At 50.4% G+C, this 17635-nt stretch overlaps 1 protein-coding gene and 1 long non-coding RNA gene across 7 annotated transcripts in view; one reads left to right on the top strand and one right to left on the bottom strand.

Annotated features, from left to right (window-relative positions):
* dgki (diacylglycerol kinase, iota) overlaps nucleotides 1-14316 on the top strand; it is a 72733-nt gene extending 58417 nt beyond the window's left edge. For all 3 annotated transcript variants that reach the window (XM_088646448.1, XM_088646449.1, XM_088646446.1), the window contains 7 exons: nucleotides 1195-1316; nucleotides 3174-3199; nucleotides 4408-4445; nucleotides 5516-5636; nucleotides 6398-6434; nucleotides 7290-7389; nucleotides 8255-14316. In XM_088646448.1, coding sequence (XP_088502574.1) covers nucleotides 1195-1316; nucleotides 3174-3199; nucleotides 4408-4445; nucleotides 5516-5636; nucleotides 6398-6434; nucleotides 7290-7389; nucleotides 8255-8371 — 561 coding nt within the window. In that variant the 3' untranslated portion in view covers nucleotides 8372-14316. The remainder of the gene's footprint in view (nucleotides 1-1194; nucleotides 1317-3173; nucleotides 3200-4407; nucleotides 4446-5515; nucleotides 5637-6397; nucleotides 6435-7289; nucleotides 7390-8254) is intronic.
* A 1376-nt stretch (nucleotides 14317-15692) lies between these two features.
* On the bottom strand, nucleotides 15693-16513 carry LOC148654400 (uncharacterized). Of its 4 annotated transcripts, none has more exons than XR_015941378.1 (3): nucleotides 16421-16513; nucleotides 16056-16387; nucleotides 15693-15847 (listed from the first exon to the last, which is right to left on the bottom strand). It is a non-coding gene; the product is annotated as an uncharacterized LOC148654400 (long non-coding RNA). The 4 variants fall into 4 exon arrangements; XR_015941376.1 differs by having other exon boundaries at nucleotides 16056-16220; nucleotides 16265-16453; XR_015941377.1 differs by having other exon boundaries at nucleotides 16056-16306; nucleotides 16340-16453.
* Nucleotides 16514-17635: the final 1122 nt, after the last annotated feature.

Below are 17635 nucleotides of genomic sequence, written 5' to 3'. Positions count from 1 at the left end.
GCGGCAGAATTCGTACAGATTGACGTCTGAACGGGGTGGAGTCGTCCTGCAATCGGGGCGATTTCTAGCGCAGTAGGAACGGAATCCTGACGAGCCTGAGGTGTTGTGGGATTGAGAGATCAAAGCAGCCAGCAGCCATATCACCCTGCAGCTCACAACTGGCAGCCCCACTGGAGACTCCTGGGAAAAAACTAAGGCTGCTGCTGGGAGAGGCGTGAGTGGGGCCAGCAGGGGGCGCTCACCCTGCGGTCTGTGTGGGTCCTCATGCCCCAGTATAGTGACGGGGACACTAGACTGTAAACAGGCGCCGTCCTTCGGATGAGACGTCAAACCGAGGTCCTGACTCTCTGTGGTCATTAACAATCCCAGGGTGTCTCTCGACAAGAGTAGGGGTGTTACCCCAGTGTCCTGACCAAATTTCCCCCCTGGCCTTTACCCCTCATGGCCTCCTAATAACCCCCCTCTCTGAACTGGCTCCATCCCTCTGCTCTCCTCCCCACTGAGAGCTGGTGTGTGGGAGAGGACTGGAGCATCATCCAGGTGGGGCTGCACACTGGTGGGGGTAGTGGGATTCCCCCTGACCTGGGAAGAGCTCTGAGTGGAGGGTCCAGACAGGCGCTATATAAGTGGAAGCAATTATTATTAATTATTTAAGCAGTGATGGCTCTGTTATGAATAGTTATCCGTGCAATTATGTTTTCCCCTGCTTAAAACTGCGCGTCCCCAAGTAGCGATCCAGGTAGCGTATCACAATTGCGCTACCGCGTGATCGCATAAAGCACGCGGGAATTACTATCGAATTACTAGAAATCTACAACACATTTTTCCTTGGCGGTAGCAATGCGCTTCCCTGCTAACAGACCAAAATCCTGGTATTTCTCGGCAGGAGCTGGTTTCAGCTGCGCACCAGTTAACTCCTACTGAGTACCGGTGTCTCTGTAAACCCGCTGCCCTCATAAACTGGTCTCCCACTGGGCTGTGGGATGCGCTGAACTGGGCCGTACAGGAGGTGTAGCTTTCCCGATGTCTGAACAGGCGTCTGGCGAATCCCAGCCGGAGCTCCGCTCGTGATCCGGCTCTTTGTGGGCGCGAGGCCGGGTGAACGGTTTTCCCGTTGTTCCGCGCCGCGGGTGAGGGACCGGACTGAAAACTTCCTCAAGGGACGCCGGTGTCGTTTTGCCCCCCACTCTGCAGGAGCACCTGCATTTTGTGACGGAGATTTCCCAGGACGAGATCTTCATCCTGGACCCAGAAGTCCTGGGACAGCCCTCCGGGGGTCCTGGCATGCCGGACGTTGTGGTGGAGCCCAGCTCTGGGTAGGTTCCCCTCTCACCTCTGTGGCAGGAAGATCGAAGGAGCTCAAGGCTTAATTCTTTCGGTTGGCCGTTCGTTTTGCGGGCTGGTTTTTCAAGTGCAAGTTTATTGTTATTTACACTCGTACACAGGTATATGGTATAACGAAATGCTGTTTAGCGAGCTCTCGGGCGATAAGTAGTGCAAAAAAAACAACAATGCAATTGTATGAGAAAAGAAAGACAGAGACAACAGGCAGCGTGCAAAACGACAACAGGCTGCAGGTAATAAAACAACATCAGGAGTGCAAAAGCATACATCAGCAGGAAGAAATAAAGGATAGAAAATTATAGTGAGCTTTTTGACATGCGAGGTAGAGGTAGATTTCAGTTTTGGTAAGAGGGAAGCCACTGTGAGGTTCAGATCGTAGGCGAGAGAGGCTGGGAGTTGAATAGTTTGATAGTGCAGGGGTAAAAACTGTCTCTGAGTCTGGTAGTCCGGGCCCGAATGCTCCTGTACCGTTTTCCAGATGGTAGAGAGTCATACAGACTGTAGCTGGGGTGTGTGGGGTCTTTGATGATGCTTAGAGCCTTCCTCGGGCACCGTCTGTCATAAATGTCCTGGATGGATGTTGGACAGTGGGTTGATGTGTTGGACGAAGGTTTTACGTGTTGGACTCAGGGTTCGGAGCTCAGATACAGGGCTCAGGGCTCAGAGCTCAGATACAGAGCTCAGGGCTCAGATACAGGGCTCAGGGCTCAGGGCTCAGATACAGAGTTCAGGGCTCAGATACAGGGCTCAGGGCTCAGGGCTCAGAGCTCAGATACAGAGTTCAGGGCTCAGATACAGTGCTCAGGGCTCAGGGCTCAGATACAGAGCTCAGGGCTCAGGGCTCAGAGCTCAGATACAGAGTTCAGGGCTCAGATACAGGGCTCAGGGCTCAGATACAGAGCTCAGGGCTCAGGGCTCAGAGCTCAGGGCTCAGGGCTCAGAGCTCAGGGCTCAGTGCTCAGGGCTCAGAGCTCAGATACAGAGCTCAAGGCTCAGATACAGAGCTCAGGGCTCAGGGCTCAGATACAGGGCTCAGGGCTCAGATACAGGGCTCAGGGCTCAGATACAGAGCTCAGGGCTCAGATACAGAACTCAGGGCTCAGGGCTCAGATACAGAGCTCAGGGCTCAGATACAGGGCTCAGGGCTCAGATACAGAACTCAGGGCTCAGATACAGGGCTCAGGGCTCAGATACAGGGCTCAGGGCTCAGATACAGGGCTCAGGGCTCAGATACAGGGCTCAGAGCTCAGATACAGAGCTCAGGGCTCAGATACAGGGCTCAGGGCTCAGATACAGAACTCAGGGCTCAGATACAGGGCTCAGGGCTCAGATACAGGGCTCAGAGCTCAGATACAGGGCTCAGAGCTCAGATACAGGGCTCAGAGCTCAGATACAGAGCTCAGGGCTCAGACACAGGGCTCAGGGCTCAGACACAGGGCTCAGGGCTCAGGGCTCAGGGCTCAGAGCTCAGATATAGGGCTCTGGAGAGTTTCACCGAAGTGAGGTGCGGGCCTGGGACTCGTTTTCAACATTTAGAATCATCTGGGTTCACTTTGGATCGGGGTACTGGCCCATGTAGGAGATCCGAGGTGTGAACAGAACTTCCCTCTTGTCTACGGTCAGCCTTCTGTCTCCCTCCCAGGCATCATCGTCGGGCCTCCATGACAGCTGTGTTTTGTTCGGTAAAGATTCAGCAGAAAGCAGCTCAGCTTTGGGCTTTTTCTGTGGGTCTCCAGTATCTGCATCTGGAGAAAGATCTAGAACGTTGTTACCCATTTCCCTGCGAGATCCCGCCTTGACTTGAATTTCCCCGGTTTTTATTTCCTCAGGACGCCCCTATCTTCAGACGAACAAGGTAAGGCCTGGATCGTCAGCAGGACTGCTCATGTCCAGCCCAGCCTGTAGACGGCCATGTCCTGCCCGTGCAGATAGTCATCTCATTGCTTTCTGTGCATAGGGACGGGGTGCATTTTCCATTACCCATCACCACCTGCTGTAAGAGTGCAACACAGTCGGATTTGGTCAGCCATATGGATGGCAGACATGGGAGTCATACGTGTTGACAAGGCTGACATTTGCATAGACATACAGACACATTCACACATATCATAGAAATATACATGTATACAAATATACATATATACAAACACATAGACACAGGCATATATCCAGGTACGTAGACAAATGCATATATACAGGCACATAGACACATGCATATATACAGGCACATAGACACAGGCATATATACTGTACAAACACACAGGCTCATGCATATATAAAAACACACAGACACATGCATATACAGTATACAAACACATAGACAAATGCATATATACAAACACGTAGACACATGCATATATACAAACACACAGACACATGCATATATCCAGGTACGTAGACACATGCATATATACAGGCACATAGACATGCATATATACAGGCACATAGACATGCATATATACAGGCACATAGACACATGCATATATACAGGCACATAGACATGCATATATACAGGCACATAGACACATGCATATATACAGGCACATAGACACATGCATATATACAGTCACATAGACACATGCATATATACAAACACATAGACACATGCATATATACAAACACACAGACACATGCATATATACAAACACACAGACACATGCATATATACAAACACACAGACACATGCATATATACAGACACATAGACACATGCATATATACAAACACACAGACACAAACACATAGATGCATGTACACATACAGTACAAATAGTTCAGGTGGGGAGCTGCCTCAGGCTGCAAAGCAACAAGTAACAGATTTATTCCCCGCTGAAAAGAGAAGAAAGAAAACACAACGTTTCAGCGGAGTCTTGACACACCTGAAGAAGACTCCACAGCCGAAACGTTGCGTTTTCTTTCTTCTCCTTCCAGCCGGGAATAAACCTGTTACTTGTCCCTTCCCATACAGTGTATACATGGACAGACATTATATAAAGCCTGGTCTTGGGACAGTTCGCCGGGAAGGCACTGGCTTCGTAACCCTGAGCTGCGTTCTCTTCCCCCAGCTCTTCTGAAGGCAGCGGCCTGTGGCGATATCCAGAAGGTGAGCTGCCTGCCCCCAACCGGAAAGGTTACTGGAGAAGTTCACTGCAGCGCCGTCTTTCTGTTTCGGGGGTCAGAAAGAATCAGCATTGACGAGGGCATTTCGAACCGCAGCGATAGTCAAATGTACCACAGTAACTAGTAAAACCCCCAGTTTACAGCACAGAATAGAGGACATTTCCAGGTCCGCGCCGCGCCGGGCTCTGCGATCCAGAACCAGGCCAGCGAGAGCTCCGGTGGGGTGAGGCGGGCCTGTGACTCTGTGGTCAAGCAGGCCTGTGAATCGGCTCTTCTCCTCCAGCAGAAGTATCGCTCTCCACCGCCAGGCGGCTTCACTGACACGTACTGCTCGTTAACTCTGCCTGCAGGTCACCTGGGAACATTCCTGCACAGCCTGAACTTGTCCACTCGTCCATCACAGCGCCTCAGCCAGTACAGGGACTAGTGAGCAGGAAGGGCCGCCTCACCTCACAGTTCCCACAAACTCCCCCTCTGGCCAGTGGAGAGACCAGGGCTTTCTCACAACATCAAGTTCAACAGCCTGTCCTTGTCCACTCTTCCATCACAGCGCCTCAGCCAGTACAGGGACTAGTGAGCAGGAAGGGCCACCTCACCTCGCAGTTCTCACTAACTCCCCCCTCTGGCCAGTGGAGAGACCAGGGCTTTCTTACAACATCAAGTTCAACAGCCTGTCCTTGTCCACTCGTCCATCACAGCGCCTCAGCCAGTACAGGGACTAGTGAGCAGGAAGGGCCGCCTCACCTCGCAGTTCTCACTAACTCCCCCCTCTGGCCAGTGGAGAGACCAGGGCTTTCTCGCAACATGGAGACTTACAGGACGTCCACAAAGCTCCCGATTTTGTCCTCAATTCGAAATGTGTCAAATGTTTCAATAACGTCAATGATATATTGGGAAATCGGAGTCTGTTTTGCCTCTACTAAGCCTTTATTATCAGGCCTTGATCGTCTCCTGCCGGGAGGGTGGGGGGTGGGTTCCGGTGCTGTCCGGCCGTGTCCGAGCCCTTCCCGAGGGGCGAAACCCCGCCTGATTCCTGGCTCTTCTGTGCCGCAGTTCTCCAAGGCCTGGGGGAGAGGTGCCAGCCTGCAGGTCAGGAACTCCGGCGGACTCTCTGCCCTGCACCTGGCCGCCCAGCACGGGCACGCGGACATCACGGCGTTCATCCTGGAGCACGGTGAGCCTCCCGCTGGGGGGGAGGGGGGCGTGAGGTCACCGGGAGCCCCTGTTCCCGAAAACGCGAATACTACCAGCCAGCAGCCGTGTCCCCCTGCAGCTCCCAGCTGACAAACCCCACTGGAGCCCAGCAGGTGGGAGCCTGGCCAGTACCTGGAGGGGAGACTCCTGGGAAAGCTGAGGCTGCTGCTGGGAGAGGTGTGAGTGGGGCCAGCAGGGGGCGCTCACCCTGCCGTCCGTGTGGGTCCTCATGCCCCAGTATAGCGACGGGGACACTAGACTGTAAACAGGCGCCGTCCTTCAGATGAGACGCAAAACCGAGGTCCTGACTCTCTGTGGTCATTAACAATCCAAGGGTGTCTCTCGACAAGAGTAGGGGTGTTACCCCAGTGTCCTGGCCAAATTCCCCCCCCTGGCCTTTACCCCTCATGGCCTCCTAATAACCCCCCTCTCTGAACTGGCTCCATCCCTCTGCTCTCCTCCCCACTGAGAGCTGGTGTGTGGGAGAGGACTGGAGCATCATCCAGGTGGGGCTGCACACTGGTGGGGGTAGTGGGATTCCCCCTGACCTGGGAAGAGCTCGGAGTGGAGGGTCCAGACAGGCGCTATACAAGTGTAAGGGATTATTATAGTATATAATAATAATATGTTTAATTATTATTAAACAGGAGAGACTGTTTTTAGCTAAACAGGAAATCCGAGTTTCCCAAGAAAAGCAGCATGGCCACTCAACCTATCAACTTCTGTCGTTTTTAATCCCAGGGTCCAGCCTGACAGTGGACTCCGAAGACAGCGAAACGTAAGCACGTTTTTGATTCTGGAGTCCTCTGACTAAAACGTAAACAAAGCACGTATAGCTCGGTGGTTTTCAATCTAGACGTTTGCATCACCCAGTTGTTAATCTAGAGAGAGTTTAATCCGTTATGACTCCACTTGAATCTGGAGATTCGAATCTGTATGTTTTACGGGTGTTGAGCCGAGAGTTTTTAATCCGGTTTGATTTTTGCTTTCATCTGCAGAATTTTTACCTGCCTGTCTCATTCATTTTCATCAAGAGCTTGTCATCTGTACGACTCCCTTTTAATCTAGAGATTTAATAATAATAATAACATCACTTTATTAACCCTTTACAATGTCTTGCATTCGGAGTTTGTCTTTTCTCAGACCCCAGCCTGCTCTCCAGGAGACACACAGACAGGGAGAGAGAAGCTGGGGGTCAGAGCGCAGGGTCAGACATTTATACAGCGCCCTTGGAGCAGTTGGGGTTAAGGGTCTCACTCAGGGGCCCAACAGAGTAGGATTCCTCTGCCGGCTGCGGGATTTGAACCAGCAACCTCCCAGCCACAGGCACAGATCCTGAGCCACAGAGCCACCACTCCGCCTATTAGCTTTCTAATGGTGTGTGACAAAAAAAACCTAATCCACAGATTTAAATTTGGTTGGCTCCTTTTGAATCGGTGGAACTGTACCATACGGGGTTCTGTTTTTAACTTGGTTTTAGCTCATGCTACTAGAAGCACACTTTCAGGGGCTGGAGGGCCGGCTGGGACTGTATTCTCCTTCGAGGGGTGTGCGCAGGGAGGGAGTCGTTCAGGAGAGGCTGTTTGCACAGGGCTCGGAGGGTGTCAGACGGTCTGTCCTGTGCCTCTTCCAGGGGAGACACAGCCTTGCACAAAGCAGCCTTCCATCGGCACCGCGGCGTGTGTCAGGCGCTCATCGACGCCGGAGCATCGCTCTCCAAGCTCAACTTCCAGGTGAGCCCTCCCTGCCTGATCAAGATGGTCCGACAAACACCCGCCCGGGACTTCGGGTCTCTGCTGCCTGTTTCAAGGGCGGAAGACTCCCCTCATCCACTTAGGGGCCGCCCCAGCGTCGCCGCGGACGGGCAGCGTGTTTCAGATCCGCGATCCTGTCCCAGACTCTCCTGGCCTGGCAGAGGAAATCCTGTTTCCTGTCGGCCTTGTTTTCTTGTCCGGTGAACTCCGTGGGCCAGCACAAATGGGTACTCCCATCTATCCAGCAGCTGTGTCCCCCTGCAGCTCCCAGCTGACAAACCCCACTGGAGCCCAGCAGGCGGGAGCCTGGCCAGTACCTGGAGGGGAGACTCCTGGGAAAGCTGGGGCTGCTGCTGGGAGAGGTGTGAGTGGGGCCAGCAGGGGGCGCTCACCCTGCGGTCTGTGTGGGTCCTCATGCCCCAGTATAGTGACGGGGACACTAGACTGTAAACAGGCGCCGTCCTTCGGATGAGACGTCAAACCGAGGTCCTGACTCTCTGTGGTCATTAACAATCCCGGGGTGTCTCTCGACAAGAGTAGGGGTGTTACCCCAGTGTCCTGGCCAAATTCCCCCCCTGGTCTTTACCCCTCATGGCCTCCTAATAACCCCCCTCTCTGAACTGGCTCCATCCCTCTGCTCTCCTCCCCACTGAGAGCTGGTGTGTGTGAGAGGACTGGAGCATCATCCAGGTGGGGCCGCACACTGGTGGGGGTAGTGGGATTCCCTCTGACCTGGGAAGAGCTCTGAGTGGAGGGTCCAGAGAAGTGGTATACGTTATAAGTGTCAGGAACTACTTTTGCATGGTGCCAAGCAATCCCTGTGACCCTGTCCCTCCTGTCTCAGGGCAAGACCCCAGGGGACAAGGCCCAGGAAGCTGGCGACCCGGACCTGGCGTCCTACCTGCAGAGCCAGCAGCAGCAGCCGATGATCTCCCACGAGGACCTGGAGACGGCCGTATGAGTCACCGGTCCGGACAGGTCCTCCCCCTGCTGCGCTCTGGGGGCCGGGGGGGGCGGGTAGCCCCACCCCCCCACCCCGGGAGGACTGGTCTCCTGGGACTTCGCCGAGAGGGTTTTTGAAATTCATTGCTGCCGGGCTGGGGGAGGGGAGGGGGTCGGCGCCAGAGAGTCCGTCCGATCGTTTTTTTTGGACTCGGGGACGCGGCCGGGGGCCCTGATTTTGGTCATGGGGTGACGCCGGCCTGCCCGCCTTCTCCCCCCGGGGCCCGTCCTGCTGCAGTCGGGCCCCCAGACGCGAGCCCCCCAGCACCGACCCCGCGGACCGACGGGGGGGGGGATCTGTGGAGCTGGTCGGTCAGGATGAGCCGGGGACCCCCCCCTCGCGCTGCCTCGTGTCAAACGCGCCTGGCTCCCGTTCCCAGCGGGCGAGAACTCTCCCCAGAGAGATTCCGGGAGATATTTTTCGGAATATCCCTTGTGCTGCTCAGAGGATCACTTTGTGCAAATTCCCCGACGGATGTACAGTGAGCTGAAGCCGCTCTCCTGTTCTCCAGAGAAGTGAAGAAACGGACAAGTCCTCTGAGGATACTCGTGGGATACTCGTGGGATACTCGTGGGATATTTGTGGGACACTCATAGGATGCACGTGGGATTCTTGTGGGATTCTTGTGGGATGCTCATGGGATACTTGTGGGATGTTCATAGGATGCTCATGGGATTCTTGTGGGATGCTCATAGGATACTCATGGCATATTTGTGGGATACTCATAGGATGCACATGGGATTCTTGTGGGATGCTCGTGGGATACTTGTGGGATGTTCATAGGATGCTCATGGGATTCTTGTGGGATGCTCATGGCATATTTTTGGGATTCTTATAGGATGCGCATGGGATACTTGTGGGATGCTCATAGGATACTCATGGCATATTTGTGGGATACTCATAGGATGCACATGGGATTCTTGTGGGATTCTTATGGGATGCTCGTGGGATACTTGTGGGATGTTCATAGGATGCTCATGGGATTCTTGTGGGATGCTCATAGGATGCTCATGGCATATTTTTGGGATTCTTATAGGATGCGCATGGGATACTTGTGGGATGCTCATAGGATACTCATGGCATATTTGTGGGATACTCATAGGATGCACATGGGATTCTTGTGGGATGCTCGTGGGATACTTGTGGGATGTTCATAGGATGCTCATGGGATTCTTGTGGGATGCTCATAGGATGCTCATGGCATATTTTTGGGATTCTTATAGGATGCGCATGGGATACTTGTGGAATACTCATAGGATGCTCATGGCATATTTGTGGGATACTCATAGGGTGCTCGTGAGATACTTGTGGGATACTCATAGGATGCTCATGGGATTCTTGTGGGATACTCCTAGGACGCTCATGGCATATTTGTGGGATGCTCGTAAGATACATATGGGATGCTTGTGGAATACTCATGGGATACGGCGACAGATTGTGATCAGATCCGATCACAGACAAATGAAGTGCAGTATGTGTTAGTGCACAAGTGCCTCAGTTTGTGAGTTCATTACTTAGGCCTGGGGACAAAGGGGAGGTGTAAATAAGAGGGATTCATCCTCATAATAATTCAATAATACGTCAGGCTCACCACCCAGGACATCTGTGTTCATAACCTACCTAGAAATTTTCTAAGCTGTGGCTCGGCCATGTGCTATACTCTCTCACATGCGCGGGCTGTAAAGTCTGGGGAACATATCGGCAGAACAAGCTTCTGTATATCTTTCATCTGGCAAGACGTGAGAGCAGAACCATTTCCACAGCTGAGGGAATTTATAGGCGATGTTCCTTGCCTGGTTGATTATAATTCACCAGAAGACAAGCATTAACCTTTTTTAAGCCACGCTCAGCGTCCGGTTCTTATTTTTCGAATATCAAAGGAACACGAGACCAGTAAGAATCGAGAGTTGGCCCATCGGCCCATCCCATCTGACCTGTTTGGATGTTATCAGTTAATGGATGCCAGGATCTCATCCAGCTTTTTTTTTTTAAAGTAAAGCTGGGGTATCGGCTTCAACAACGTGGCTGGGCAGCTTGTTCCACACTCCCACCACCCTCTGTGTAAAGAAGAGCCTCCTGTCCTGACTGGAGGAGCTCGCCCAGCTGTGTCTGGAGAGAAGCCAGGGTATCAGCTTCAACAACGTGGCTGGGCAGCTTGTTCCACACTCCCACCACCCTCTGTGTAAAGAAGATCCTCCTGTCCTGACTGGAGGAGCTCGCCCAGCTGTGTCTGGAGAGAAGCCAGGGTATCAGCTTCAACAACGTGGCTGGGCAGTTTGTTCCACACTCCCACCACCCTCTGTGTAAAGAAGATCCTCCTGTCCTGACTGGAGGAGCTCACCCAGCTGTGTCTAGAGAGAAACCAGGGTATCGGCTTCAACAACATGGCTGGGCAGCTTGTTCCCCACCCCCACCACCCTCTGTGTAAAGACGTGCCTCAGATTTTACAGCGCTTCTCTAGTTTCCACTTGTGACCTCTGGTTTGTCAACATTGAAATGATGATATTGATCTGCTTCAGCATATCCGTACGGGATCCGTAAGGAAACTTGTGGGATACATACGGATATACTTGTGGGATACATACAGACTACTCATTGGATACTCGTGGGAGATGTAAGGATTCTTGTTTGATTCATGTGGGATAATATAGTATACTTGTGGGATACATATGGGATACTCATAGGATACATAAGGGATATGTAAGGATTCTTGTTGGATACATGTGGGACACTCATAGGATTCTTGTGGGAGAAGTATGGGATACTTATGGGATATGCCCAGCTACAGCCTATCATTCATCTCTTGATCTTAGGTCTGTTTCCCCTGTCATGGTTTACAGTATTATTCATCACCCGGGACAGAACAGCCCGCCAAGAGCTCTGCTTCCAAAACAACTGTATTTTCAGTGTGGTAGAACGTTACTTTTCAAAAATGTAATCCATTCCCCTTACCAGTTGTTTTGAGCGGTTTTGAAACTAAGTTCAGTTCAGTTTATTGGCATATGCACGAGTGCCACAAAATGCTTATTTGCAGGTAGGCACCAATAAGCATGAGAGAAGCAGATAATAAGCAGACAATGGGGAAGGATTGTGTTCAAGAGGCAGTGCGTTACGTAACCAGCTAAATGTACTAACACTGCATTGATCACTGGGAAAAAAAGAGGTCTGAAAAAGAAGCGTTTTTTCCCATGCTGCTTCTTTATCTTGAAGATATCCTTTCAGCAAATGATTTGCAGCGCCAACGGGTTACTTTTTAAGAGTGACTTTGCCCAGCCTGGCATTGCAGAGAGCAAGCACCTTATGAGGACAACCCAGGACGAGTTGCACAAAATGAGTAGTTCTAGACCAGACCCAGATCGAAATGGAAAAACGATGCGTTTTGCACAAATGGAAAAAGCTCGGCATTCGCTGTTAATTGTTCTTTGCTCCCGGGGGTAGGACAGAAGTATTCGCCCACTTGCTAAATCTTTGCAAAAGAAAGGCATGCAGGGGCAAAGGTCAAAAGCGTATTTTTTCGACTTTGATTGACACACATTTGCGGTAAGCCGAGAAAAAGACATGAGCAGAAGTCTGCAGTCCAGAGAAAAAAGGGAGTCACAGCGCAGTCCTGGTGAAGGTTCGAGATGAGTCTGATTTGTGGTGGAAACGTCCACTTCCAGAGAGGGCTGAAGGAGACCCACGCAGGGTGTATTTCTCACAGAGCCTTGAATTGCAGCAGTGTTACAGAGTCCAGCGCTGGTCACCCTATGTTATTACTATGAGAACCCAAAAGCTCCCTCTTATGGTCCACTGGCTCTTCATGATGATGTTATTCCTGCCTTTCAGACAGTATTAGTGGGACGCCACGTCCAGCAGCAGGTGTCTGTTTAAAATCAGGACACAGGAGTAAGGTCCCCAGGGCCAGAGCCACATTTCAACACCAGGATGAGCAGGTAGATTGTCACTGATGGTCACGACTGCTCCAAAATTCCCAGCAGCTCTGATCTGCCAAGCCGGTGAAACAGGAAGACGGATATTTTTTTTTTTCTTTGAGTTACAAGTGAGCCTACCGATTTATATAGTCTTTTATTTCCTGTTTAGTTGTTTGTACAGGTGGGCGAATACTTTTGTCCCACAAGCTACCTTTTAAATGATCTAGATGCGTTGAAAAGGAACTTTGCGTGAAAAGTTAACATTCTCTTTTTGGTATGAATTTGTTGTTGAGTACAAAGCAATGCAGTGCTAGTTTTTTTTAATGCAAATCCGTGTCTTGCTCAGTTATCTTTGGAATTTAATCATGATAGATCGGGTTGTGTTTTGACTTAGAAAGTGCTATTTATTTTCGGTTTGGGCTGTTTTCAGGTGTAGATAAAGGGAGGGGGCTGTACTAACATTATTTGCCTGTATAATTTAATTGTATTATACCTCTAAAACTGGGTTCACACTTGAGAAATCATTCTCACAATTTACAGTAGTTACAAGCAACCAAATTGCTTACATATGGAACAGCTACACTGTAGGTAAGACCAGTATTGTCTGGACCACATTCCCCAGAATCCTTTGGTTTTCTGGAAGCTAATTGGTCAGGTGACAGAGCAGCCCAAAGGTTTCTGGGAAATGTGGTCCAGACAAGGCTGCCATCTTGTCTTAACCAGCTGAGCTCTTGCAAAGGGCACCTCAGCAACTGACTGGCTAGCCGGTGTGCAGAATTACTGTAGGGAGGAAACGTTTTGTGGGATAAAAGAGATGGGTCATATCGTGAGACGTTCCCCTGCAGGACACTGGAAAGCAGAATTAAAGGGGAGAGAGTCTCGTGACCCATCTGAAACTCTTCTTGTTGAACCGGGCCAGAACCGGACCAGAACCCCATGGAACATTCCTGAAACCCAGGCCTCCACACAGCTGTCTTCCCAGTCCAGCTCTCTGCCTCTCAGTCCTGCGCTGGTGGTTGCGGTGCTCTCAAACAAGCAAAAACCAGCCGAGCCCGGGTTCGAGGAACAGGGTGCGCTGACGTTCCTTGGGCACAGGCTCGTTTTCCTCAGGAGGATTTGTTTATCGCGCAGTAACTTTTCCATCAGCGCGCCGTTTTCCTCCTTCTGTGGCTCTTTTGACTCCTTCGCTCCTTTTGTAATGGAGTTCTGAAGCAAAAAAACAAAAAACAAACCAACGACAGAGACTCGTTCTTCTTCCTGCTGGGAATTGTGGGGGAAAAGGAAGAAGAAAAGGAAAAGGTTTGACTGCAGAGAGCACAGATACACAACGATGACACAACGCCCCAGTCTCTGTGGGGCTTTCTGTAGACCAAGGTAGGCCTGGGTATAATATATTGATTTAATATTGACAGCAGGACAGTGACTGGTATCCAAAAAAGGCAATTTTAACAGAAGGTATGTAAGGTATTGCCTGCTGTGTGTAGGAATAGCAAACGACATTGAAGACACACCAAATATAGAAATTATTCTTCCAACTCACTTTGGTACTTTCAGAAACTGAGGCCTATCTTCCTGTATCCAGTTATTGAGAGTGTGTGCCTGTGGAATATTAGCAAAACCTTTCCACTGAATTTCCGTTTGGTTTTTGTTTTTCTTTTCTTGAATAGTTTGATCGGTAATTTGGATGTGGTATTGATTTTGCATATTTATCTTTGAAAATCTGAGCCATATTCGATGCAATATGAATGGATGACATTTGTGAATTTTTACATTATATTAATGTTACAGAAAAATTGGTATGGTTGTCCTTGACACTGCAGCGCTTTGTGATGAAAAGTGTTATTTTTAAAAGTGACGGTGACCTTCTTTTATTCTGAAGTGTTTTCTTAGGATTTGTTTTCTCTCCAGATGGGAAAGAAGCCTGGGCACCTGGCATATGGCAAATTATAGATAATAACTGTGGCCCTGCGTCACTCCTACACACTACACACTGCCCACCTGTCCTGATGATGCTTGGTCACTCCTGCACACTACACACTGCCCACCTGTCCTGATGATGATCTGTCACTCCTGCACACTACACACTGCCCACCTGTCCTGATGATGATTGGTCACTCCTGCACACTACACACTGCCCACCTGTCCTGATGATCTGTCACTCCTGCACACTACACACTACACACTGCCCACCTGTCCTGATGATGATCTGTCACTCCTGCACACTACACACTGCCCACCTGTCCTGATGATGATCTGTCACTCCTGCACACTACACACTGCCCACCTGTCCTGATGATCTGTCACTCCTGCACACTACACACTACACACTGCCCACCTGTCCTGATGATGATCTGTCACTCCTGCACACTACACACTGCCCACCTGTCCTGATGATGATCTGTCACTCCTGCACACTACACACTGCCCACCTGTCCTGATGATGATCTGTCACTCCTGCACACTACACACTACACACTGCCCACCTGTCCTGATGATGATCTGTCACTCCTGCACACTACACACTGCCCACCTGTCCTGATGATGATCTGTCACTCCTGCACACTACACACTACACACTGCCCACCTGTCCTGATGATGATCTGTCACTCCTGCACACTACACACTGCCCACCTGTCCTGATGATGATCTGTCACTCCTGCACACTACACACTACACACTGCCCACCTGTCCTGATGATGATCTGTCACTCCTGCACACTACACACTGCCCACCTGTCCTGATGATGATCTGTCACTCCTGCACACTACACACTACACACTGCCCACCTGTCCTGATGATGATCTGTCACTCCTGCACACTACACACTACACACTGCCCACCTGTCCTGATGATGATCTGTCACTCCTGCACACTACACACTGCCCACCTGTCCTGATGATGATCTGTCACTCCTGCACACTACACACTACACACTGCCCACCTGTCCTGATGATGATCTGTCACTCCTGCACACTACACACTGCCCACCTGTCCTGATGATGATCTGTCACTCCTGCACACTACACACTACACACTGCCCACCTGTCCTGATGATGATCTGTCACTCCTGCACACTACACACTGCCCACCTGTCCTGATGATGATCTGTCACTCCTGCACACTACACACTACACACTGCCCACCTGTCCTGATGATGATCTGTCACTCCTGCACACTACACACTACACACTGCCCACCTGTCCTGATGATGATCTGTCACTCCTGCACACTACACACTGCCCACCTGTCCTGATGATGATCTGTCACTCCTGCACACTACACACTGCCCACCTGTCCTGATGATGATCTGTCACTCCTGCACACTACACACTGCCCACCTGTCCTGATGATGATCTGTCACTCCTGCACACTACACACTAAAACACTGCACACCTGTCCTGATGATCTGTCACTCCTGCACACTAACACACTGCACACCTGTCCTGATGATCTGTCACTCCTGCACACTACACACTGCCCACCTGTCCTGATGATCTGTCACTCCTGCACACTACACACTGCACTCCTGTCCTGATGATGATCTGTCACTCCTGCACACTACACACTGCCCACCTGTCCTGATGATGATCTGTCACTCCTGCACACTAACACACTGCCCACCTGTCCTGATGATGATCTGTCACTCCTGCACACTACACACTAAAACACTGCACACCTGTCCTGATGATGATCTGTCACTCCTGCACACTACACACTAAAACACTGCACACCTGTCCTGATGATGATCTGTCACTCCTGCACACCTGTCCCGGTGATGATTGGTCACTCCTGCACATTAACACACTGCACACCTGTCCTGATGATCTGTCACTCCTGCACACTAACACACTGCACACCTGTCCTGATGATGATTGGTCACTCCTGCACACTACACACTGCACACCTGTCCTGATGATCTGTCACTCCTGCACACTAACACACTGCCCACCTGTCCTGATGATGATTGGTCACTCCTGCACACCTGTCCTGATGATGATTGGTCACTCCTGCACACTAACACACTGCACACCTGTCCTGATGATGATTGGTCACTCCTGCACACCTGTCCTGATGATGATTGGTCACTCCTGCACACTGTAAAATTGCGCAATTGTGTGTGCAAAACATTGTCTCCACCTGCCACCTGCCAGTCTCCAGATCCACTCTTCTTTTCCCAAGGGAGACGTGCATGCATGCAAAAAAAAAAAAAGACCACGACCCGCTCAGTGGGTTTTCTTATTTGTAAATAAGAAAGTGTTTTTTTCACGGAATTCCGCTGGAGCGCGCGGCTCTCCCACCACCCGTGGGGTCGCGATGCCCTGAGGAATTCTGTTGGTTTGTTTTTATTTCCTTTTCGACCTGAGTTGCTGCTTGAAGTTTTGACATATATATATATATTTTGGGGGGGTTGTTTCGCGTTTTCCGAGATGATAAGGATTACTTGAAGTTTTCGTAGCGGGAAACGTGCTGCATCTGAAACGCGCCCCTTTTTTGAACGAAAAGGGCTCGTTGTGTACTGTTAAAAATATTATTTATTATTATTATTCCTTACAACAATTTTGGGTGTTTTTTTTTTCTGCACTAGCCCTAGTAGTGCTACAACTTTCTTCTAGTTAAAACTGTTCCTTCAAAACGGGAGTAGAAAAAAATTAAATCAGGAATGACTGGAAGCTGACGTCCTGTGTTACTGACGTGTCCGGCTGGGACTGGAAACTGAGTTTTGATTTCTCCTGGCGGTCGTGAGTCGGAGTGTCCACAAACTCCTCTGACCTTTTGTGCAAAACCACGGACCTTGGACTCCGGATGCGCCGCGTATGTCCGAAATGTTCACCCAGACCCGTGTTCGCTTCACACGGTGACGGAAGACTCCTTTTTTAGCTCATTTTAAGGCCAAGCAGACTGCATCCACCCCAGCTTTCCCGACAAAAAACTTTCCAAAACGAGCACGCTTAGTCACGGGGCTCTGTGGGCATCTCCCGCGTCGCTTCCGCGCCGTTTCAGAAATCGATGTTCTCGCAAAAAAAAACGTCTTTGGGATTTCGTATCAGTGCCATTAAACAGTGTAAATGCTGTATATGTCTTAATTTTCTGTTATTTTTCTATTTTGGATTCAATAAACTCTTCAATCGAGCCGAACAAAAAAAAACCACACACACATTGATGTTTTATAGGTTTGTTCTCTAATTATTGAATAATCAAACTCTTCGCCCAGTTCGGGAAGCTCCACAGAACTGATCCGAACTCTGTATTTCGGAAAAAAACCCCACTACAGTACTGTGCTAGCTTTCTGGAATCGGAATTGGAATTTACT

This window comes from Lepisosteus platostomus, chromosome 9 (genome assembly GCF_059453375.1).
Source record: "Lepisosteus platostomus isolate fLepPlt1 chromosome 9, fLepPlt1.hap1, whole genome shotgun sequence".
NCBI classification, from domain to species: Eukaryota; Metazoa; Chordata; class Actinopteri; order Semionotiformes; family Lepisosteidae; genus Lepisosteus; species Lepisosteus platostomus.
The sequence above is the reverse complement of the archived record's forward strand: the minus strand, read 5'-3'. Positions and strand labels throughout refer to the sequence as shown.